We start from the raw sequence: 24,837 nt of genomic DNA, 5'->3' as shown, positions 1-24,837 counted from the left end.
CAGACGGGAACGCATTTCCCAGGCCCCGTGTTGTTCCAACATTGTCCTCTCTCCTAGACACGTGGTCAGCTTCCCCCAACAGCCCTGCTTCTCCGTGAGGGCACGCCCGGGTCCCGCTGGTCCCGAATGCTGGCATCCGCTCCTCACAGGCCTGGCCTCATGCCGAAGCAGGGCCGCCCTCCTCAGGCTGTGTCCTCTTCCTCCCAAGGCCAGTCCCATGGAATTCTGAGGGCTATCCTTGTAGTACACTGGCTTTATTGTTTCTTTTGTGTTCTGTGACAATGACATATGTGTACATTTTAATCTTTTATAATCGTCGAAGGTAAACTGCATGTAAAAGTGAAATTGTGTTTTTTTCTTGGATTCCCCAGGACATTGATTTGTCCAATAGCTTCTTATCTTTCCTTCGTAGGTATTAAACCTTTCGGAAAAGAGATACGACCTCACAAAGCTGAACCCAAAGGTATGGCCCTTTGTCCTTTGTATCCTGAGTGTGTAAAATGTCAGTGCTGCTTACCCTGCTGTGCAAAATTGTTTTAAGTGTTTGTGGGACTTCACTTGATAAGGGTTATCAGGAACCGTTTGTATCCATGGACTACTTTTTTTAATTAAAATGTTTTAAAATTTGAGGTAATTACACACACAGAAGAAATTACAGAAACAACATGGAGAGATCCCATGTGGCTCTGGTCCTGTCCCCACCACCAGCAGCACCCCACACCAGTGCCCTTGGAGTGTCAAAGCCAGGGCTTTGACGTTGGTACAATCCACAGACTGCGTTCAGCCCCCACTGGGTTTACAGGCAGCATGTATGTGTGCACATGTGGTTGTGTGTGCACACATGAGTGTGTGCAGGTGTGTGCGTGCATGAGTGTGCACGTGAGTGTGTGTGCACGTGTGTGCATGTATGAGCGCACACGTGAGTGTGCAGGCATGTGTGTGCACGTGTGTGCGTGTGGGTGCACACGTGTGTGCAGGCATGTGTGCGTGCATGTGTGTGCACGTGTGAGTGTGTGTGTTTCTCTGCCGTCTCATCCTGTGCACATCTGTGTCATCACCACTGCCATCCAAACAGGACGTTTCTCCCACAAGGATGTCCCTTCTGCCACCTCTGTACAGTCACACTCCCCCACCCCTCCATCTCTCTTCAACAGCAAAGATTTAAGGGGAAGTGTTTAAGATGAAGTGTCAGTTATGGCATATATGATATATATGTGTTTCATATGTTGGGATATTTTGCGGCCATTAGAATAACAAAGATAGGGAGATGGTGAATTGGCAGGCTGGGTGCTAGGTGACAAAGGTGGAACATGGGGTTTATGCCTGACCATCTCCACCCTGTCACATTTGTGTAGAGGTCTAAGGGATTCCCCGAAATGTCAGAGCTGTCACTTCTGAGCAGTTATGTGACTTCCTGCTTCCTGGCCATTTTCTCGATTTTCCCATCAGTTTGCACTATTTCTATTGCTTTCATGATAAGGCAGAGCTCTGCCTCCCCTCCCCCATTGAAGGAAGGAACAGGAAAGGAGGGACCCAGGGCCCAGCTGCAGGTTCCCAAGGGGGTGGCTCTGGTGACAGAGTGCTGCAGAGGCCTTTTCTGCCTTGGGGCACATTTGTCCCCTCTTGGGGAGTACCTGTGTCCCCAGCAGGTGCCTCCGGCTTCCATCTGAGATGTTATCCCCGAGGTCCTGGGACTGGCTCACTGCAGTCTCCCAAGCTCAGTTGTAGTTGGAACAGAGGAATCTGAGCAGCGGCTCGGCCAAGAACTCCCATCTCAGATCCTGCCGCTCCCCCTCCCCTCCAGCCTTGCACCATTAGCGGCTCCTGGGAGCCCTTTCTAGAATCATCATTCCAGCTCGGAAGAGCAGATAAGACCCAGGAACAGATGTCTTATAGGGCAGCTTAATCCCTCGCTTTTTCTTTCCTGGTCGCAGTTCCCACTGGGGGTTTGAAAAGCAGAACCTGGCTGGTTCTGTGCCCTCGAGGGGAAAATGCTGGTAAAACAAACAGCATGGACGTGGCCCCCCAGGGCCCAGAGGCGGGAGCTGAGGCTGCTCTGTCGTTGCAGATTCTGGACGTGGGCTGGCCCGAGCTGCACGCGCCACCCCTGGACAAGGTGTGCACCATCTGCAAGGCGCAGGAGTCCTGGCTGCACAGCGACCCTCAGCATGTGGTCGTCATCCACTGCAGGGTGAGTGTCCTTCCCGGCACCGCCGGGGCCCAGCGGGTTGTGGGTGGTCAGGGCTCCACACTTGTCCTGGGCAGAGCCGTTCCCCCTGCTTCACGAGATGGCCGTCAGCGTTCTCAGGACAGAGGCTCCTGCCTTGCCGCTGGGCCACTGTGGGAGTGAAGCTTTTCACTGTGTGCATTTCTGTTCTCAAGGAAAGCCCCCTTTCAAGAGAAGGGCACTGGTAGGGTACGTGGCATCGGGCTTCGTGCCGCCCAAGTGGTCAGCGACTGGGGGTCGGGGGCACTTCCCAGGGCGCTGGGGTCTGTTCTCACACAGCGGATGTAAGAGTTTGCTGCCCATGGTTCAGGCGGCCATACTCAGGCCATGCGGTGACCACTCGCCCCCGAGGACAAACCCACAGGGCGCTCAGATGACTTTAACTTCTCTGCTTTCTCACCTTTGCCCACACCTGACTTGAATACGTTCTCCCGCCAACAGCCAGGCACTCTGTTCTTTCTCTTACCAGATTGTTTCAGCTAACCGGGGCTTTTTCAGTGACATTAAGGAGCTTCTCTCCAAATTTGTGTTTTGGTGCAAATTTAGAAAAAAAGACAGAGAGGCTCTTTTAAAAAAATTATTCTCAATTAAAACAAATTTCGTATTTTCCACAAGGCTTGGAATGACGGTTTTGACATCATGCAGATAATACTGATGGTCGTCGTTGCCTGAGGTTGTGTCGTAGCCTTTCTGAGCAGCGTTCCCTACCCGGGTTCTCAGAGGGGCTCTGGTGAGAAGTGCAGGTCCGGACCGCTGCCCACTGTGTCTCCAGAAGGTTCTGTTGTGCTGGGCCTTGAGAAGCACGGCCTGCACTCTTTATGCCCTTTCTTCTGTGCGGCTCTCTTTTTTCACGAACTAACTTAGCATCTTATTTGCCCTGCCTGGGTCACTAGGGCTGAACGGACAGAATGTGCCCTTGTGACGGACGCCTGGAATCTGGACAAGGCTTGTTAGCGGGCTTAACTGGGCACGCGTGAAACCTTGAATGATTTGCTCATCTCTGCACTGTTCTGGTGGCCCGGGAACCATCTCTAAGACATCCTAGAAACGCGCCACAAGGGGAAGCCCTCTTTTAATGTGAACTTAGTGACGTCACAATAAGGTCATGGTAATCGCTGTGGGTGAGACCCTGATGTTTGCCTAAACCTGTGACTGCACAGTGCTCCCGGAATGACTAACAGGGCTAGCCCATTGTGGTCTGGGGGGACAGACCAAGGGCCAGCTGTGATGTGACAGCCCTGCTCTGCTCATGGGTACAAAGGGTGGTGTTTGTGCGGCCCCCACTCCCCCCAGTTGCCCATGGAGTCGTAATGGCCTGTGGCTCGCTCGCGTACTGCAGGTTTCCTCCCCACACCGTTTGTTTTGGAGTCGTTGGTGAGGAGCCAGCTGCAGGCTGCAGTCAGTGACGCTGATTTAGCAGAGGACAAAACTGAATACTGGAGTGTGTGGCTAAAGGACTCCAAGTGTGTAACGAGCACGGCAGAGACAGGACGATTGAAGGTGGCAGTGACGCCTCCATGCATGTCTGACCTGGTGCAGGTGCTGCCGTTTCCTTGCAGGGAATCTATGCAAGAGCGAGCTCCCAGCTGTGCAGTTACCACCGCGCACGCCAGGCTTCAGCCATGGAAGTGCCCGTGTCTGCGAGGCGCACACTTCACGTCCCAGCAGAGGGAAGCTCCTGGTGACAGTCGCACGCCAAGTGGGGCTGTCAGAATTTTGACTTGAATTTGCTCAGTTTTTCCTTTTCCAGAATAGACTGGGGTCTGTGTGTCGGTGGCTCTGCCGTTTTGGCCTTCTGTGATTCTAGGTCAGGGTCGGCTCACTTTTCTTGAAAGACCCAGAGAGTAAGTATTCTAGGCTTGGGGTCCCCATGGTCTTACTGTAACTACTTTATAAAAGTACATTTTATTCAGTTTATTTAAACTGAAGAAGCCCAAACAAACAAACCCAAGAACAGTTTGCCCATTCCTTCTACCCCTTACCCCTCCGCCTCTTTCAAGCACCAATTGGTTATTTGTATCTATGAGCTTGTTTAGTTTTGTTTTGTTTGTGTTTTAGATCCCACATGTAAATGAGATCATAACAGAATTTGTCTTTCTCTGTCTGACTTATTTAACTCAGCATAATGCCCTCCATGTTCATCCATGTTGTCACAAATGTCAAGGTTTCATTCCTTTTTATGGCTGAATAGTATTATATATAGCACGACTACAATTTCTTTTTGTTTAAATGTAGAAACATTTATATGAGATAGTCTTTGTGGCATTAATGATAATACATAAAAATGAAAAAAATAACAAAAATTCAATATGTTAGATAAATAATGAGGTTTCCATATGGTGGACTTCTCTATGGTCATTCAAATGATGATTTGAAAGAATATCCATTAACTTATAACTAGAAGACATACTTTCTTTATCCATTCGTCTATCCATGGACACAGGTTGTTTCCATGTCTTAACTGTTGTAAATAATGCTGCAGTAAACAATGGGTGCAGATATCTTTTCAAGTTAGTGTTTTATTTTATTTTACTTTTTGGATAAATACACAAATGTGGAATTGTTGGGTCGTATGGTAGTTCTATTGTTAGTTTCTTGAAGAATCTCCATACTGTTTTCCATAATGACTGTACCAACTTCCAATCCCAACAGTGCACAAGCGTTCCCCTATGTTTTCTTCTAGGAGTTTGATGGTTTCAGGTCTTACATTCAAGTCTTTGGTCCATTTTGGGTTAATTTGTTTGTGTGGTGTAAGATAGTGACTACACCATGCTAAGATACATGTTATTCGTTAACGTGTACCTATCCAATTTTCCCAACACCATTTATTGAAAAAACTGTTCTTTCTCCATTATGTATTCTTGGCTCCTATGTCATAAATTAATTGACCATATATGTGTGGGTTTATTTCTGGGCTGTTTATTTCCTTCCATTGATCTATGTGTCTGTTTTTATGCCAATACCATGTTGTCTTAATTACTGTAGCTGGGTAATATAGTTTAGAATCAGGGAGCATATTGCCTTCAGCTTTATTCTTTCTGGAGATTGCTTTGGCTATTCAGGGTCTTTTTGTGATTCCATACAAATTTTAGAATTATTTTTCTTTGAAAAATGCCACTGGGATTTTGATAGGGATTGCAGTGAATCTGTAGGTTGCTTTAGGTAGTATGGACATTTTTATAATACTAATTCTTGCAATCGGTGAGCATGGAATATCTTTCCATTTATTTGTGTCTTCTTCAACTTATTTCTTTATAGTCTTATAGTTTTTAATATGTAGATCTTTCATCTCCTTGGTTAAATTTATTCCTAGATTTTTTTTTTTGATACAATTGTAAATGGGATTTTTTTTCTTAATTTCTCTTTCTAATAGTTGGTCTTAGTGTAAAGAATACAAGAGATTTTTCTGTATTGATTTTATAATTTAATGCAACTTTTACTGAATTCATTTATTAGTTCTAACAGTTTTTTTGATGGAGTCTTTAGGGTTTCTCTATATAATATGTCATCTGCAAATAGAGACAGTTTTACTTCTTCCTTTCTGATTTGGATGCCTGTTATTTCTTTTTCTTGCTTAATTTCTTTGGCTAGGACTTCCAGTGCTGTGTTTAATAAAAGTGGTGAGAGTGGGTGTCCTTGCCTTGTTCCTGATCTGAGAGGAAAGGCTTTCAGCTTTTCCCCATTGAGGATGATTTTAGCTGAGGGTTTGTCAAATATGGCCTTTATTATATTGAGGTACATTCCTTTTGTACCCACTTTGCTGAGAGTTTTTATCATAAACGGATGTTGAATTTTGTCAATGCTTTTTCTGCATCTGTTGATATGACCATATGATTTTTACCCTTCATTTTGCTCATGTGGTGTGTCACGTTGACTGACTTGTGGATGTTGAACCATCCTTGCATGACTGGAATAAGTCCTACTCGATCCTGGTACATTACCCTTTTAATGTTTTGTGGAATTTGTTGTTTTTTTGTTTTGTTTTCTGTATTTTGTTGAGGATTTTTATAACTATGCTCATTAAGGATATTGCCCTGTAATTTCTTTTTCTTTTTTTTGTGGCAAACTTGTCTCGTTTTGTTATCAAGGTAATGCTCACTTTGTATAATGAGTTTGGAAGCGTTCCCTCCTCTTCTAATTTTTGGACGAGTTGGAGGATTCTTCTTTGCATGTTTGGTGGAATGCACCAGTGAAGCAGTCTGGTCCTGGGCTTTTCATTGTTGTGAGATTTTTGATTACTGACTCCATCTCCTTACTAGTAAGTGGTCGGCTCAGATTTTCTGTTTCATCAGATTCTTGGTAGGTTGTATGTCTCTAGGAATTTATCCATCTATCCCAGGTTGTCCAATTTGTTTGTGTATAATTGTTCATCACAGTCACTTATAATCCAGTGTATTTCTGGGACATCAGTTGTAACATCTACTCTTTCATTTCTGATTTTATTTATTTGAGTTCTCTGTCTTTTGTTGAGTCTAGCTAGGGGTTTGTCAGCTTTATATTTTCAGAGAACCAGATCTTAGTTTCTTTGACCTTCTCTATTGTCTTTTAAGTTTGTATTACATTTATTTCTTCTTTAAATATTTGTCATTTCCTTCCTCTACTAACTTTGGACTTTGTTTGTTCTTCTTTTTCTAGTTCCTTGAGGCATAAAGTTAGATTGTTTATTTGGGATTTTGTTTGTTTCTGGAGGTAAGCATTTATCGCTCTGAACATTCCTCTTAGAACTATTTTTGGTGTAGCCCACAAATTTTGGTATATTTCCATTTTCATTTGTCTCAAGGTATTTTTTTTTTATTTCTCTTTTTAGTTTTTCTTTGACCCATTGGCTATTCAGTAGCATGTTGTTTAATTTCCACATATTTTATAGTTTTCTTGTAATTAATTTCTAGTGTCATATTGTGGTCAGAAAAGATGTTTGATATGATTTCAATCTTAAATTTATTAAGACTTGTCTTATGGATTAACATGTGATCTATCTTGAAAAAATGTTCCATGTACCCTTGAGGAATGTGTTTTCTGTTGCTTTTGGATGGAATGTTCTATAAATATCTGAGGTCTGTTTGGTCTAACGTTACTTTGGGCTAATGGTTTCTCCCTGATAGGCTGTAACTACCACAACTTGCTGTTGCTGTGTGGAAATAGCCATTGATGTCCCTACACGGGTGTGGTCATGTTTCAGTCACACTTTATTTATGGACACTGACATGTCCAGTTCATATACTTTTCATGTGTCATGAGATATTATTCTTTTGATCTTTCTTCAATTGTTTAAAAACAAAACAACTCTTAGCTCACAAGTTGTGAGGACCCAGGTGGTGGGCAGAAGTGGCTTGCCTACCGCTGTCCTGGGTCATGGCGGCATGTTGTAGAAGGTGGCAGTCCATGGTTCTGGGTGAGGGTGGCCTGACACGTAACTGTGGTACTTCCAGACATCTCTTGCTGTTGGTAATGTTGGCCGGTGGTTCCAGCCAGGCTGCCAAGTCTGGAATATACAGGCGTGTGGTTATGGATTGAGCCTCCTCCTCCAGTCTCCTGTGTCTCCTGTGTATGTGACCGGGCAGGGCTGGGTAGGCTGAGCCAGTGACATTGTGCTGTGGCCAGCTCCCTGGAATGTGCTGTCCTACTGATCGGACTTGTGCGAGCTGTGTGTGTGGCCTCAACACCCTCACCCTGTGCCCGGAGTTTCCAGGTCCCTGTCGCCTGGGTCATGGAGTCATGCTACTTGCCTTTGTCCTGGCCCAGTTTTTCCGGCCTCACTGGGAATGGCTGAAGTGGCTGGCTGCCCCTGTGCAGATCTGCTCTGGGGTGTGCACAGACACCCCGGCAGCGCCCGCTCCTGCTGTGGGCACCTGCTGTATGTCAGCCCTGGATGCTGCTGTCCCCGAAACAGCGACCAGAGAGGGGAACGCTGGTTTCCCTCAAGTGAGCTCTTTGTCATCCCGTGACAAGGAAGTTTTCCTGCTGTCGCTCCATCTCTGCCGTGGGCTCAAGAGAAAACTGGGTCCTCCTTTGTCTTCCACAGGGCGGAAAGGGACGCATCGGCGTGGTCATCTCATCCTACATGCACTTCACCAACGTCTCGGCCAGGTAGGAGGAGGTGTCTGTGCTGCCCTGGGCGGAGAGAAGCCCTCCGCATGTTTTCCTTTTGCCCCTCAGGCCTCCGCAGTCGTGAGGAGGCAGCTCTCATGACTCCCACTTTGCAGAAGGAAACTGAGGCTGGGTGGTATTGACCGTTTGCCCGTGGGCAGGAAGCCTGGTCCAGTCTGGTTCTCAGAACGTCCTCTGGCGTCTACCATCGCCCTCATGTTTCAATGGCCACTTTGTGCAGCGAGCTGCCCCACTGAGGAAACACAAGCCTGTTCATACTGGCCGATAAACCGTTCCTTTCTAGCAGCAGGGATGAAATTTGACTTTCCGAATGTTTTCTCTGCAAACAAATTGGGGAGCTTGTGCCTGCCAGGGAGGAAACCCAACCCCCCGGTGAAAATCAGACCCCTTCTTGGTGATAATGAGCGTTTGTGTCTGTGCAGACACATGCTCACATGAGTCCCTCAGTGCAGCAAAGGCGTCTGGGCGGAGACCAGACTTCCCTGGCGACTCTCGACAGGGCCCCTCACATTTCTGCGTCCCTGCCCGCAACAACGCAGCTCTGTCTAGACCAGCGTCCTGTGCACTGTGGGAAGTCCCGGCAGCTAGAAACAGACTGAGAGCTTTATTCATGGAAGGCCCATCACTGAGATCCTTTCTAAAAGCTGCTTTCCCTAGTAGTCAGTCCATATCTCAGCTGTATGTCAGGCAGTTTACATGCACCTCTGAGCCGCACGGTCCTTCCCTGTGAAGCGGGGGTGACAAGTATGCCTCACGAGGTCTTGTGACACTTCCCTGTGTCATTGCATGGAAGGCACTTAGCCCCAGTACTCGAGTATCAGCTGCTGTTGATGCTGCTCCTGCCACAGGAACAATAGGAGTGAGTACTTTTTAGGGACGTGCGGTGACAGACACCACAGTGCTTTTGTGACCTGCTTTTCTTTCCTGAACGTGTTCCGTGATGTCATTTAAGTGGCTGCACAGCTCTCTCTTGGTCGATGAATAGATGGCATATTTCAGCATTTGGTGATGTTGGCTATCCAGGGTGCTTCCAGTTTTGCTTGAGAATTTTAGTTTCTTGTGTTGATTCTATATGCAAAAGCAGCTCTGATCACAGACTCGTGTACACCTGTGATCGTTTCTGCTACTGTTCCTCAGGTGTCATTTCCAGAAGTAATCACAGGGCAGACAGTTTTCATGCCTTTGTTGCAAACTGTGCTCCAGATCTGAACAGAAATCTCAAGGCGTGAAGTAGGAAGAATATTCCCAGGCCAGCATCATAAAGATAAGCGTTCGGGAAGGTAGAGCAGTGGGAATGTCGCTCATCCTCGTGACGTCAATGATACTGGGCATGAGCGTCGGCCAAATGCATTCCAGCGTTTAACAGAACCAGTGAATTCCAGACACAGGAATGCTGAACATGAAAGGTGGACGTAGAACACCTGTGGGCTTGTGCAGCCAGAGTTCAGGGTCAGACAGGTGGAAAGCCGGTGGCAGTCACTTTAGAAACATAGTTGTGCAGCCCTGTGGCCGCCTCCGTCAGCTCTCCTCCCCACCAGCCGCAGTGACGCCTCTTGAGCCTGTGCACAGATGTGGCTCCCTGCGGCGGCCGTCAGCCTGTCCCCTGTGGGTCCCAAATGCTCTATGTGGGACTTGGTGGGGCGCCCGCTGCCCTGTGACGCCGACACTTGGGTCTGCCCTCTGGTCTTGTGTAGACCCCGCTGAAAGCCACCTCCCTTGGTTGGAGCCATGTGCCACGGGACGTTTAGGAGGTGGGGCTGCCAGTGACTGTCCTGGGCACTGTGTGTGTGGCACAGCTCAGTGCCACCACCTGGGCCCGGGGCTGCTGTTTCCACAGGACGTAGGCCCTGTGACCTGGCTGCCACTTTGGCTAAGCATATGTCTGCAGGGATTGGGGTTAAGAAGAAATAGGTGGATGTGCGGTACCGCGCATTCATCTCCGTCCACATGGGCGCTGGTGGCCCAGAACAGCCCCGGCCCTCGTCCCCTGCCACCAGTCACACTCGGCGTCCACGGTGTTAACGCGCTCTCTCTGCTTCCCCAGCGCTGACCAGGCCCTCGACAGATTCGCAATGAAGAAGTATTACGATGACAAAGTGTCAGCTTTAATGCAGCCTTCCCAGAAACGGTACGTACGTCCTGGGCCGCTGTGGAAAGGCACGTGAGAGCTCACGTTTAGAAATGTACAGATACAAGAAGCCCCTGGCCGGCCAGGAACAGATGTGCTAGGAGCCCCCACGTGTGGAGAGCAGGGAGCCCTCTGCGGTGACCAGTGACAGTGCAGCCAGGCATGTCTGTGGTCACCACGCAAGCCCAAGCTGGGTGATGAGGGCTTGGCTGCCATCAGCCTCCTCATGCTGCCCTCAACCAGGGGTTGCAGAACCCTCCATGTGCATGAAAATGTGAGATGGAAACTGGTCCGTGTGCTTACTGGGCCCGTGACGTTGAGAGCAAAGGGCCCCTTGCTCAGTGGCTGCTGCACACGCCTGAACAAATGGCCAGGCGCCCCCAGGCTACACAAGCCGGACAGCCAGCTGAGGCGACCAGGGCCTCCCCACTGGCGGGGGAGGAGCTGCTGTCCAGAGCAGGGGATAGTTAGGGCCCCCCAACATCCTCCACTCCTGCTTTCTGGGAGGCACAGAGCCAAGAACCCAGAAACCTTCAGTGTGCCTCACTTAGCTGATCAGAGTGCTTGGACAGGTCACCAGGTGTGAGACACACACACACACACACACACACACACATGGAATTAAACGGGGGGGGGGGGGGGGGTGTGACGCCCTCTGGTGGCCAGTCCCTGGCTGTGGCCTCCGCCACTCGGTCCTTTTCTGTCACCAGGACAGTGGGGACACTGTGAAAGGAACCGAAGCTGAAGCAGATGTTTATTTCTAACATTTTCCAAGCAGGACCGACTAGCACAGGGTTTTAAACTTCGTGTGTAGTGTTTACCCGACATTTCCTACACATTTGTTCTGTGTGCACGTGGAGCGGCAGGGATGGACCGGAGTGTGTGACCGCGGCCCGAAACCTCAGCGAGGCCGAGCGGGGCTTGCGGTCCCGGCGGGCGGGTGGCGGGGGGGACACTGCCCCGGGAGCGGCCGGGCGGCTCCGCTGGAGTGGAGGGCCTGGTGCCGTGGCAGCGGTGAGTGCCCGTCCCTGGGTCTGCGCGGGCGTCACGGACACGCGTGGCCAGCCAGACGTGGGGCCGCACAGCACGCGGGGCTGGCGGCGCTCAGCGGGACCGCCGATTGTCCCGGGGGTCGGCCCGGCAGTGGCTCCGGGGGCGTGGGCCGAGGCGGGTGTGCAGACCCCAGGAGAAGCAGTGTGGGTCCCTGCCCCCCTCGGGCCCCACCTGGGCTCCGGGGCCACTGGGCGCGTCCCGGACACGCTGAGCCGCCTTCCTTTGCAGGTACGTCCAGTTTCTCAGCGGGCTCCTGTCGGGGACCGTGAAGATGAACGCCTCGCCCCTGTTCCTGCATTTCGTCATCCTGCACGGCACCCCCAACTTCGACACGGGCGGAGGTGAGTGCCGCCCACCCGGGGGGTCGGGAGGGCCTGCACTTGCCGGCTGGTCCTGCCCCTGCACACGCAGGGCTCCCGTCCGTCCTGGTCACTGACTGGACAAAGCCATCCGTGTGTGGCAGGGCCAGCTGGCTTGTCAGGGAAGGACAGGCGGCCAGTGAGGGGAGCAGGACTGTCCCCAGGAACCCTGGTGCTCCGCACACTGCCGTCCCCTGCAGCCCTGCTTCCCCAACGTGCCAGGCGCCCGTGGGCCCGTCGCCTCAGGGCACCTTTGTCCCTGTTTGCCAAACGCTGCCCTTCCGCTCACCGAGGGTCCCGCCTCCCTTTCAGTGTGCCGGCCCTTCCTGAAGGTCTACCAGGCCATGCGGCCCGTGTACACGTCGGGGATCTAGTAAGTGTGCTGCGTGCGGGAAATGGGCCCTGGCGCCCTGCAGGGGGGGCACAGCACAGAGGCGGGCGGGGCTCCTCTGGTGGCTGGTGCCCTCCCCCACTCAGCTGGGGACAGGGGCACCGGCTCCACAAAGCATGCTCTCCTGAACGTGAATCTATCAGAGTCCTGTGACTGGGCCATGACTGTGAGCCTTTCTTCCCCTTTGCATTTCAGACAAAAGTCAGGCACACATCCTCAGAATTTGTACAAATTGCTGGGCTTTTTGTGTGTTGAGATAAGCATTTTATGAACATTAATGGGAAATGAGTAAAGGTGAAAAATGTTCTCACCACTTGTCATCAGGCAAAACAAGCTGCTTTCATGTTCTGGACTCACGGTGGACCCACACAGGGGCGACGCTTTGGCAGTCGTGTGCACCCATGCCACATGGCCCCAGGCACACGCCCTGGGATGAACGTGCGGTTCCCAACCCCATGTCCCTGGCCTGGCCGCTTTCTGCCCCATTTGGACTCATTCTCAGGACTTAGATTCCTAACTGCATGGCGTGTTTCGTGTGATTTCTGAGTTGTCAGCTGTAGGCTTCGTTTTCTCAAAAGTGTTCTTCCTGTTAAACCATGAGACGGCACAGTGACCTCCCTTCTCGTTTGTTCCAAAGCAACGTGGGCCCAGAGAACCCCAGCCGGGTCGCCATTGCCATCACACCCGCCCAGCTCCTGAAAGGGGACGTCATGGTGAGTGCTCTCTCGGCCCCTTGGCCCTGCTCTCCCGTCATCACCCAAAAGGGGAAACTGTTGTCTTCAAACAATCGAGCCCTCCTGCCCCCACACCTGCACGAAGGATGAAAAACAGCTTTTACCTTAGGCAGTTGATTAATTAATCCTGTGTTTTAATGAAAGGGACAGAACAAATCCTTGGAGCCCTGCGGTCACACTCCTGATCAGGCACAGGGCTTCCGAGGGGTCACGTCCCCTGCCGGCAGTGTCTGACCCAGACGTGTGGGAACCTCCGGGGAAGGGTGGGGGTAAAGTGTTTATTTGCGGTCAACAGCACAGCTGGCGGTGCAAACATGCGGCCCCCAGGTGCGTTTGACGTGTGGTGTGCTGGTTCCCAAGTGAAACTGGCTGTTCCAGGTTTGCCTTTTGTGTGCCTTGAATACAGAACATTTCATACATTTAAAGTAATTCTCGGGGACACTTCTGTGTAGAATAGCCTTCATGGGGTCTCCGCGTGGCCTAGCACAACATGCTGTGATAAGAAGGGAACATGGTTCAAGAGTTAGCTTTTTGTTTTATTATAAATGGTTCATTCAGGGTTTTTGAGGGTTCTTGTTAGCTTTCCCTAAAAATTTGGGTTTAAAACTCTTCCTTAGTGGTTGGTGAACTCCCACCTGGCCCCACCCGGATCTTTTCAAATCAGGTCAGTGGGGTTCAGGAAGACACTCACCTCTGGGCACACTCACACCCTGGGCACACTCACACCCTAGGCACACTCACACCCTGGGCACACTCACACCCTGGACACACACCCTGGGCACACTCACCCTGGGCACACTCACACCCTGGACACACACCCTGGGCACACTCATACCTCGGCACACTCACCCTGGGCACACTCACACCCTGGACACACACCCTGGACACACCCTGGGCACACTCACACCCTGGACACACTCACACCTGGGCACACTCACCCCTGGGCACACTCACACCTGGCACACTCACACCTGGGCACACTCACACCTGGGCCCACTCACACCTGGGCACACACACCTGGGCACGCTCATCCCTGGGCACACTCACCTGGGCACGCTCTCACCCTGGACACACACCCTGGGCACACTCACACCTGGGCACACACCTGGGCACACTCACCCCTGGGCACACTCACCCCTGGGCACATACCTGGGCACACTCACCCCTGGGCACACTCACTCCCTGGCCACCGCCTCCAGTTCTGGAAGAAGACTGGGCAGGCCCCACCCCCCACCTCTCAGTTGTCCCACCCGTAGGCAGCCTGAGAACAGGGGCTGAGTAAACGTCACAGGTGCTGCTCAGCTGGAATGTGGTCTAAGCAGGTGGCCTGGGGTCACTGGGAGGAGACATGGGTAGGTAGGGGTCGAGATTTGGCTGAATAGCTGGGAGGCAGGTCCTGGAATGGGGTGGGGCAGGCGGAGGAGGTGCTGCCTGCCTGACGTGCTTGGACTTGGTTCCTGTGTGGTGGTGCCACCAGCCAGCCCTGGGCACAGGGGGAGCTCAATGAGGCCATTTGCCGCTCCAGCCGGAAGTCAGGGTCCTGTAGGGATGGGGCGCTGCTGCCTGCATTGTCCGCAGATGACAGATGACAACTTCGGTAGTCTGAGCCACCAGAAAGGTGTTTGCATGAGTGCATTTGATCCAGAGGCTACACAGGGAACTGGCTGTGGCATCAGATGCCCCTCACCCGCTTTGCTACGGCAGGAAGTCCGAACGGGCGATCGTTTGGCTCCTCCCAGAAAATTTCATTTCTAGCTGACACTCGCCAGGCTGCTTGGTGTTGAGCAAGATGTCCAGAAGCATGAGCCGCAGACGGAGGCGTTCGGGGTGTGCCTGCCGGAGCCCTCCAGACGCGGGGCCTGGGGGCTGAATGTCTCGGGCCGTCAGGACCTTTGACAGCACTGGGCAGCTCATGGTGTCCTGGCTGGGCCGTAGGCCTTGAGTCTCTGTGTAGCATGGTCGGCCGAAGGGTCATCAAGGGAGAGGAGACCCCACAGTCAGGGGAGAACAGGCAGGCGTGGGGCTTTCAGAGTGGGGCTCAGCCCTTCCCCTCAGCAGCCCCAGCTGCTCAGCCTGGGGGTTCCCATCCTTGGACAAAGCAGTGTTTTCTCCTGCTTCCCTGCCGTCCCCCCCACCCCTCATCCCTGCACAGCCCAGCCCGCGGCATTTCAGCCGTGTCCGTGCCATGGCCATCACTCCCTCTGCTGGAGTGTCCTGTGCCCCAGCTGCCGGCTTGCAGCCCCTGCTCTCCAAGTTGTCCCCAAGCCTCGCCACCCGGGGGCCGTCCTGAGCTGCTGTGCCCTGGGGTGTTGGTCCCCTGCCTCTGCTTGCTTCTGCCACCAGCCCTCGGGCCCCAGGCTCCCAGCTTGGTGTCCCCAGCCCACTGGCATCCATCGTGCTGGTTTCTAGACCCCACCCCACACCCCAGACTCCAAATGAGAGCTTCGTCTTCATTATCTCATGAATTCTGCGTCTGAACCCTGTGACAGCACGCGGTTCCTTCCCTCCTCCCAGGGCTGCTGCTGTGTGTTCCCAGCCGTGCTCCACGCTGTGTGACACAGGCTCCCATCCACTCGGCCTGTGTCCTGCCCCGGGGGAGGGAGGAAGTCTAAGCTCCCTTATATCACATATGATCCCCTCTCTGCCTCTCCTCAGTCATTTACCCTGGGGACACTGTTATCTGCCATATTTTGAACATGGCCCGAAGTCACCAGGGGTGTCTGTGCTGCCATGACTGGCCACTCCCTCCCTTATGCCATGTCGGTGATGGTTCGTCTGCAGCTGCCTGCCAGCCTGCAGCAGGGCCATGCACTTGTAACCTCTGCGGAGCGGTCACCTGTTTGTCAGCACCTTGCCACGAGCTGATGAGGCAGGCAGTATGCCCAGTGTGTCAGCATTGTCCCCAACTTACATTTTAGGCCCTGTGGCTGAGGTGACAGTCCCTGGGCAGGGCCACACACCAGCGCTGGCTGAGCAGGGTCTCCACTGACAGCGGCCCATGAGCCTGCTGCTGGGTGAGTGGTGACACCCAGTGGGGGAGCCAAGGGCCACGCGGCAGCGATGTGTATTCAGGCCTGTCACGTCGCAGGGATAGCAACGGTGTGTGAAGACGGCTGAGGCTGAGGGAACCTTCTGGCATTCAGGCCTCTGTAGCTGGGGGGAAATTTGGGGTGAACATTTCGTGTCACGGAGGCCCTGTCTGAGTTTTGGTTCCCATTGGAAATGCCAGCAAATAGGGTGCCCAGACCTTTCCACGGGAGCTGTCACTGCAATCAAGCAGCTCTCCCGCCCGTGTGCATGGCCAACAGTGGCCTTAGGGCTGTATGGCCTCCAGGTTGGTACTTCCTGTGGTGACAACGCATTTGTGTGCTCTCCACGGACTTCCTGCAATGTCATCACGTGGGAGGAGGGGACGCGAGTTACAGCTAAGGGGAATTTTTCCATCACAGAAAAGAGTTACTAAGAGGTTTAGTTCACTTACTCGTCTCTAAGAATCCTAAACATAGTTGCAACCTCTTGTCTTAGTTTCCCATGTCTGTTGTAGCACAAAGTACCACAGGCTGGGCTTCACCAGCAGATATTCATCTCCCGGTGCCGGAAGCGGGTCGTCTGAGACGGGGTGTCGCAGGCTGGTCCCTCCCGAGGCCTCCCTGGGGCGCGCAGATGGCATCTGCTCCCCGTGTCCTCCCGTGGTCGTCCTCTGTGCACGTCTGTGTCCTCACGTCCTTGTGACAAGGACACCGGTCATGTTGGGTCAGGGCTGCCCAAAGGATCTCATGTCCCCTCCCTCACCTTTGTAAAGACCCCACCTCTAAGTACAGTCACGTCCTGAGATAGTAGGGTTAGCACCCCTACGTAGGAATTTTGGGAGACACAGTTCAGCCTATAACCCCTGTGTTCATCAAATGAAGCCCATCTGGCAAGATTAGTGAAATCAGGTACCACTGGTCACCCGGCACCAGTGGCCATGATTTGTCTCCAGCATTCATTCATTCATTCATTCATTCCCTCATTCATTCGTCCATCCACACAGCGGCTGCTGCCCCAGGCAGGGCAGTGGCTGTGAAGGTGAGTCACACACAGACCCAGCTCCCAGGGGTTCTGATCCGGGTGGTTGTGTGAGTAGAGCAGGTGGGAGACTGTGGGGCACGGGAACGTGCTGTCTGCACGCACTCAGGAGGGAGCTGCAGGTGCACAGGCTTAGGAGACAGGCCCCTCCCAGGGGTCCGTGGAGCCCAGGCACTGCCAGAGACCACAGACCCAGGTCATGCTGACCCCGGTCGTGACCGATGGGTCCACATGGTGCTGCAGCTTGAAGTCCCAGGGCTGTGGCTCCCGAACACAGGGGACAACACAGCACGACAAAGGCCAGCGTGTTCCTCAATGTTGGCACAGTGTCCCTGGACAAGGCGGGCCGTGCCCTCCCCCACTGCGCTGCTCGGCCTGCGTTTGCGGGCTCAGAGGCAGGACATGTGCCCAGTGCCTCGTCTGCAGCCTGCCCCCACCCCCGACCTGCAGGAGACACGTGCACGGCCGTGCTGGCCTGGCCCCATCTGTTGGAGGGCGCTGCTCGGTGTACCTCTGCAAACCACGGGGCGTTTCTCAAGTTGAGAAAGTGGCAGGTGGGCCGTGAGGTTCGGGGCCTTTTCTGTGTGAAGGTTCACATATTCAGCATTTCATTCCTCACTTGGAGTCTGGCAACAGTTGTGACTCGGAAGGGACCCTGAGTGCAGAGGACACTTAGAGCTTCGCTCCCGATAGCTGCCGTCTCACGGCCTCTCTGCCCAGCCACCTCTGTGCTCGGGGAGGTAGAAGGTGCTGCCAGGCTGCCGTTCATCCTTGGTTACCCTCCAGTGAGATGGCATCTTGTCCTCCTTGGGTTCTCCTCTGTGTGGTTTTGGTGTCAGTCTTGCGTGCAGATAAATTTGCCTGTTTCCTCATGAGGGATTCTGTGGGTCCAGTTTAGGTCTGACAATTAAGTTGGTGAACTTGTTGCAAGGATGTTGCTAACCTTTTTTGATATCAGAGGGATTGTTCATTATGAATTTGTACCAACTGGACAAACAGGTAACCAAGTTTACCATTTGGAATTGCTGAAAAGGCTGCGTGAAAAAGTTAGACGACCTGAACTTTTCACCAACAATTCATGGCCCTTGCATCACGACAGTGCACCAGCTCACACCGCACTGTCTGCGAGGGAGTTTTTAGCCAGTAAACAAATAACTATTGGAACACCCTCCCTACTCACCTGATCTGGCCCCCAATGACTTCTTTCTTTACCCGAAGAGAAAGGAAACATTGAAAGGAAGACATTTTGATGACATTCAGGACGTCAAGGGTAATACGATAACAGCTCTGATGGCCATTCCAGAAAAGGAGTTCCAACATTGCTTTGAAGGGTGGACTAGGCGCTGGCATTGGTGCACAGTTTCCCAAGGGGAGCACTTTGAAGGTGACCGCGGTGATATTCAGCAGTGAGGTGTGTAGCACTTTTTGTAGGGTGAGTTCGAGAACTTAATTGTCCGACCTCGTACAGGGAGTCAGGCTGCCTACTTGACGGGGTTGGGAAAACTACTTGGGAGAGTGGACTGCTATTGTCACTGCTTTGACTTGCGAGCTGGTGGTGGCACTGTGACTGGTGAGGCAAAGGTGACAGTGGCCACTGTCTGAACGGCCCTCCCCAGGCACCCCCACTACACAGGGGCCCGCCCGGCTCTGGGCGTGCTCAGGCTGGAGGTCAGAGTCCTGAGTCCCACCCAGGAAGGCGCTGGTGAACGCCGGCGTTATCGTTATGTAACCCGGCCAGGAATGCATGTGGGCGGGAGCCTGGCGGGGGTCCAGGGCCTCGCCGACACGCCCGTCCACGTGCCTGGTCTTGCTGCCTCTGCTCTGCAGACCCTATGGCCGCTGCGATTTGTGTTTGTGGTTCAGGGCTCAGCCCCGACTTCTGAACAGAGGGGCTGCATCCTCCAAGAGCCTTTGCAGAGAGAGCCCTGTAGCCAGTTCTTCCCGGTGTTTGTGCAAGGTCAGGGGAGGCAGCGGGCTCACGGTGCCCTCCTCGCTCTGCTGTACTGGGACATTCCTGGGTCCCCCCACCGTTGCCCTGGTATTTGGTGCCCTTCTGTGTATGCGTCTGAACCCCTTACTGTCCCGGGAGTCTCCCCAACATGGCGGGGTCTTTGTCCTGTGGCCTTAGCGCAGGGGACTTCATGTGTTGTCATGGACCGCCAGTGGCGGGTGAGTCTTCAGTGGGTTTAGAAATGAATTTCAGTACCGACACCCTCTGGATTCATTTCCAGCTCTGGTGACATCACGGCCACTGCTGGCACCCTGATGACCGGAGCTAGCCAGCTCTCTAGACCTTCAAGTGTGTATGTGTGTGTGTGTGTGGGGGGCCTTTCTCTGAAGAGGGCCGTCTAGACAGCCACTGGGCCACTAGCGACGTCGGGTGAAATGTGTGACTCCCTTTTCCAGTTGGATGTGCGTAGAGGGTCCTGCATTTCTTGTGAACTGTGTTCCCCACACGGAAGCTTAGAGGATTTAGGGGAAGGTCGGTCTGAATAGGAGCTGCCTTGCACAGGGCTGAGTGGGGAGCAGGAACTGGGACACTCGAGGCCAGCCTCGACCTTGACCTGGGCTGGTGCTCTGGGACTGGCCCTGAGCCTTGCCCCTTTCGTCAGGTGCTTTTCTCTCTTGGGGGAGATTGGAAGCCAGCAGAGCCCGCAGGGCCTGGGAGCACGAGGGCTGTTAGTTCACCAGCTGCCTGACACCAGAGCAGTTCGTGCTCGGAGTCAGGATTCATCACCAAGGACAGCGCCTCGCTCGTGTGCATGTGTGTGCTGTTCACTCTGGGGAAACTGAGGCTCAGGTGCTGCTGGGTCAGTCACGGACAGCTCAGAGTCCGATCTGGGGGACCCCGGTTTTACGCGGCTTTGGAAGGCGAGGCGGGGCCAGGCTGGGCCAGATGCCGCATCAGCCACGCAGCGTGACGCGCCCGTCCTTCAGGAGGCTCGGAGCTGGTCCGAATGCCGCAGAAAGCGTGTGCTCACACACGGGGGTGCTGTCCGTACGCTGCCGACCTGGTCCTTGTGACACGTCACGAGGCCGGCGTTGCCACGTCCACGGCATGGTCGGGAAGGCTGCGTCCAGGTGAGGGTCTGCCCTGACACCTGAACGTTCCCAGAGCGTTGTGACGCGGCCCACGCACCAGGGGCCCTTGGGTGGGCTGTGGCGACAGCCTCTGTCGGGTGACATCAGCCGGTGCAGCTGCCGCGGCGTCCTACTTCCTCTCTGTACTGCAAAGTGGAGACTGCAAGTCTCCAAACTGTTTCAAAGGCAGATGTTCCAAACGCTGAGCAAACGCCGCCCACACCGACGGATGAGGGCGTCCCTCTGACCGCCCTGAAATGTGATCCTTACTTTAACCCGCAAGGGGTACCTGGCTCTTCTTCCTCCCGAATGTCAGGAGCAGGACCCGCTCTCTTGTCACCACAATGACACGTGTGAGCTTGATGAGCACGGCTGACGGGGCGTCTGAACCCCTGACGGCAGGGCTCCTGCGGGTGGGTGGGTGTCGCCTTCTGTCCTGGCCGTGAGCGGGACCCCATGCGATGGAGGCACCTGGTTTCCTTGCCTGCAGGAGACAGCAGTGCTCACTCCTGAGGTGGTCAGGAGACTGGAGGGGTGGCGGCCGCCTGGCCAGTGGGGACAGAAGTTGAGCTGAAACGGCGAGAGGAGGTGTGGGCAGCGCTTCCGGTCCCCGCCAGCACGGCTTGTCAGAGCCCCATGGAGCCCCCAGGAGCGGGTGCCGGGACTCTCTGAGCCGTTGTCCTGTGAAAAGCTGGGCGTCTTCAGCCTTGCTCTCAGCCGGGGGACGGCCACCCCCTTCTCCCGTGTTCACCCTGCCTTGGCTGTGTTGACCTCTGCGTCTGCCATGCCTGGTGCACAAGGGACCCTGTCGTGAGTCAGGCTGTGTGTGCAGCTCTGCTGAGCCCTGGGAGCAGCAGAGAAGGGACCCAGGGAGCACGGGAGGTGGGGCGGCCTTGGGGCTCCATGTGGGGCGCTGGCAGCAGGGAAAACCCAGAGCAGGAGCAGGGCTGCCAGAGCCACACCAAGGTCCCCACTGTCTGCTGTCCATCACGAGGGCCACTCTGGGGCCACCTCCCCCTCAGGATGTCAGCTTCTGGAGCTTTGTTGTGTTTTTGAAGTTTGTTTTTGTCAGTATTATAAAGCTTTGAGAGATGGTATGAGTCTGGACCTCCCATTTCTCCATGTTCAAGCCGCCTGTCTGGGGAGGAGCAGACAGGGACGCTGGGTCCCTCTATCCCATGGAGATGGGGGCAGGTGGGGACTGCTCTGCGGAGTGTCCTCTGCAGTGTGGGGTGGGGTCTGGCTGCAGGAGGCGTGGGCAGTGCCATGTGAGGGGCACGTAGCACGTTCCAGAAGGTTCCGGAGGACGGACGGCCCTTTGGTCGGTCCTGCGGTGGCGGCAGACCCCACACACAGGCGGGAGGCAAGCCGACGGGAGTTATCACGTTCTCCAGAACTCTTGTTCGCTGGCTGCAGACGCCCCAGATGGGGGCTGGCCAGGGCCTGGATCAGGTGGGGACTACCCAGCACGAGTTTGTCAACACGAAACACCCCGGATGGCGTATGACCTTTGTCAGACTGTCTTGGCCAATGGCTCAGAGGTAAACAACCTCGGTCGCCTCCCGGGCTGTACCTCCTTTTGGGTGACAGCTGCGGTCGGTGACACGGAGCCTTGCTGCTCTGGACAGTGCAGTGTGGGTACTTGTCACCACATTTGTGAAGCGGAGTATTGCAAACACGTCTTTCTCCAGGAAAAGCTTCTTTCAGGAACACAGCTGTCCCTTGGGGCTCCCTCCTCCCCTCCCCAGCGGGCATGTGAACGGGAGGGCGTACCCACCTCCCCTTCGCTCCATCGGTCTGAGAGCCGAGTTCTGCCTCTTCTGGCCCGAGACCCTGGGGACCCTCGGGCCCCGGGGAGGAGCCCGTGTTCACATCACGTCTCTAGTGACCGTTGCGGGGTGTGCGGACAACCCGGCCAGGCCTTCGTCTCTGTCGCCCCGTCTCTCTCTCTCTCTCTCTCTCTCTCTCTCTCTTTCTCTCTCTCTCTCGATCCTACTGCACGTAAGCATTTAGCATATTACAGGTGGTAAGCACCCTCCTGCTGCCTTGGTGAAAACAGAAAGGCGTCAAGTTGAAACATGGGGAGTTTAGATGAAAGAAAAACTTCCTCACGATCGTTAGAATTTCATAAGAAGACGCCGTGGAACTTCAGTTCCGATGTCTCCCGAAGGAGGAGAGCATGTTGGTGGGTCTGAGGGCGGGTGTGGCCGGCTGGGAACTGGGGACGGTGGCCTTTTGGGCCCTGGTCCCACAGGGCAGTGCAGGCGTCCTGTGGAAGGGCCAGGCAGCAGGGACGTCGTGCCGCCTGTCACCAGGGCCTGGTCCTGCTGGGGGACCCGCTGGTGCACACCCCACGTGTCACCCCCAGGAGCCGACTGTCCCCTGCAGCTGTCTTGTGTTTCTTGGCACAGGTGAAATGCTACCACAAGAAATACCGCTCGGCCACCCGGGACGTCATTTTCCGCCTGCAGTTTCACACGGGGGCCGCCCAGGGCCACGGGCTTGTGTTTGGAAAGGAGGATTTGGACAGCGCCAGCAAAGGTGAGGCCTCGCGGGCACCGGGCTGCTGCAGCGGCGTGGGCCGCCTGCTTGTGTGTCGCTCTCTGTTCTCCCTGCCTCCTCCCACTAATTAGCCGGTTGACAAAATTATGACCAATCTCAGGAAAGGCGGACAGTTGCTCCAGCAAAGAGAATACTGGAGAAACCAGGACACCCCTGGCATTCCTGTGCCATCAGGGAGCCATGGTGGCTTTGGGACCGGTGCTCTCCTGTTTGGAGTGTGACAACAATCCATTCACGCTTTGTTGGCTCCTGGTCGCCACGTTGGTTGAAGGACAATTTCTGTTTCAGATGACCGTTTTCCTGCGAATGGGAAGATTGAGTTAGTGTTCTCGGCCACCCCCGAGAGGGTGCAAGGTGGGTGAGAGAGGGCGGCGTGCTGCTGTGCTTGGGGGGCCGGCGTGTCTGGGGCCCTGAACAGTGTCCGGCCGCGGCCCAGGCTCGGACATTTTCACAACATGAGCCAGGCCAGGCCCACACCTGCGTCTCCGCACGTCCGCCCTGAGCCGGTCCTGAGTGGGAAAGGGTGTGGGTGTCCCTGAGGTGCAGGAGCAGCACCCAGAGCTGCACCCAGGCAGAGGGTTCGGGCTTGCCCTCCTTCCCCACGCAGTTCTGACTGCTGCTCGCTGTGCCCGAGACAGTGCGTGCCAGGCCGGTTAACGCCAGGCCTTGGGTGCAGACTCCGGTGGCCTCAGCTCCGGGCACGTGCCCGAGGGGCTGGCTCTGCTGCACTGATGCCTGTGTCCCTCCCCCGCCCCCCACAGGGTGTGAACATTTGTGCAACGACCCCAGCGTGCCTGTGGACTTCAATACGGCCGACCCGCTGGTCCGCTGGGACTCCTACGAGAACCTCGGTGCCGACGGTGAAGGTGCGTCTACTTGTCTTGTCAGCTCCACATTTAGGTCAGAGAAGTCCCTGGGGGCTGCTGGGAGCTGCACATCTTGCTGTGCCTTGGAGGTGCGGCTCCAGGCCCTGTGGATTTGGGGGTGCTCGGGAGACCCGGCCTGAGAATTGGGCTTTGACAGCTCTGACGGGTGCTGGCCGGGCGGTGAGGTCACCCCCCAGGCCTTCCGTGCCCGGCGGTGCTCAGTGCATGTGGCCGGGACCGTCCCGCTTACTTCTGACCCTTCCAGCTGTGTGTGGGGTGCCAGGCGTCTGCTCGGGGCCGAGTCCCTCTCACGCAAACGTATATTCACGGAACACGTGATTGGGGTCGCTGTAGCGTCACGAAGGAGGGATGGAGGGAAGGGTGGTGTCTGCTGGGTTTACTGGAAGAAGCCACTGGAGGCGTATGTCAGGGTGGGACGGAGACGTTTCCTGGGTGTGTGGGAATGCAGGCATTTCCTGGTTGTCAGCCACCGGCTGAGCAGCAGACCTGATTTGGGAGAGGCATCCAAGTAGGTTCTGTCCACTGAGTTGTGTCCAGATATAAAGTAACCAGAAGCCAGTGTGGTGGACACAGCAGCACCGCGTCCATCTCCGTGAGTCGTGAGCTTGCAGGGCTGCAGGGGGACGTCCTCGGTGCACGCTGGAGTCCTCGATTGTGCCCTCCGCATGGCACATCGCTCCTTGTCCCTCCTGGGCTTCTGGCCGCAGTTTTGAGCGTGCAGACGGTCCTGCTGGGTAGAGATGGCGCCCACCTCTGGGTGCCCTGGGTTTGGTTTCTCCGTATTGTGTGTCACACGGTGGGACCAGCCCTGCCCGACCTTCCCGTGTAAGCCCATGTAACGCCCGTGTTAGCACCTGCTTGCGTCTCGAATGCCTGCTTTGTCCACCACACTGTTCCATCAGAGGGTCCCCCAAAGGCTTGCGATCTTGTGCAGAGCTCGTGTGGGTTTCTGCATTCCCACCTGTGCAGACTCTTGATGGAAGACTTCTCCTTCCCGAATTCCCACCTCCCAGCCCTCGTAGTCATGAGGCCCGTCTTCCAGACCCTTTCCCATTGCCCTTCGCTGTTCCCCGGAGCCAGCAGTCTCTGACTTGGGTCCCTGGATGAGGACACAGCTGGGCCCCCAGTCCCTAGGAGGCCACCGCGGCAGGGAGGCGGGCAGGAAGCAGGTGGGGTCCCAGCCTCCTTGCCAGGCTGGAGCTCCTGGGGCGTGAGGGGCGGCAGCCTCAGGCACCGGGT

At 54.6% G+C, this 24,837-nt stretch overlaps 1 protein-coding gene across 4 annotated transcripts in view; it reads left to right on the top strand.

The window, feature by feature from the left end:
- TNS3 (tensin 3) overlaps positions 1 to 24,837 on the top strand; it is a 174,509-nt gene that overhangs the window by 82,737 nt on the left and 66,935 nt on the right. For 3 of the 4 annotated variants that reach the window (XM_081079437.1, XM_081079438.1, XM_081079436.1), the window contains exons 7-16: positions 413 to 463; positions 2,069 to 2,191; positions 8,250 to 8,314; positions 10,380 to 10,463; positions 11,745 to 11,857; positions 12,188 to 12,248; positions 12,904 to 12,979; positions 22,561 to 22,690; positions 23,000 to 23,065; positions 23,473 to 23,577. In XM_081079437.1, the coding sequence (XP_080935563.1) occupies positions 413 to 463; positions 2,069 to 2,191; positions 8,250 to 8,314; positions 10,380 to 10,463; positions 11,745 to 11,857; positions 12,188 to 12,248; positions 12,904 to 12,979; positions 22,561 to 22,690; positions 23,000 to 23,065; positions 23,473 to 23,577 (874 nt within the window). Of the gene's footprint in view, positions 1 to 412; positions 464 to 2,068; positions 2,192 to 6,786; positions 6,917 to 8,249; positions 8,315 to 10,379; positions 10,464 to 11,744; positions 11,858 to 12,187; positions 12,249 to 12,903; positions 12,980 to 22,560; positions 22,691 to 22,999; positions 23,066 to 23,472; positions 23,578 to 24,837 lie in introns of those variants that run through there. The other variant, XM_081079439.1, reaches the window with a different exon arrangement.

This window comes from Rhinolophus hipposideros (genome assembly GCF_964194185.1).
Source record: "Rhinolophus hipposideros genome assembly, chromosome: 18".
NCBI lineage: Eukaryota > Metazoa > Chordata > Mammalia > Chiroptera > Rhinolophidae > Rhinolophus > Rhinolophus hipposideros.
Note: the sequence above shows the minus strand (reverse complement) of the source record. Positions and strands in the feature narration are given on the sequence as shown.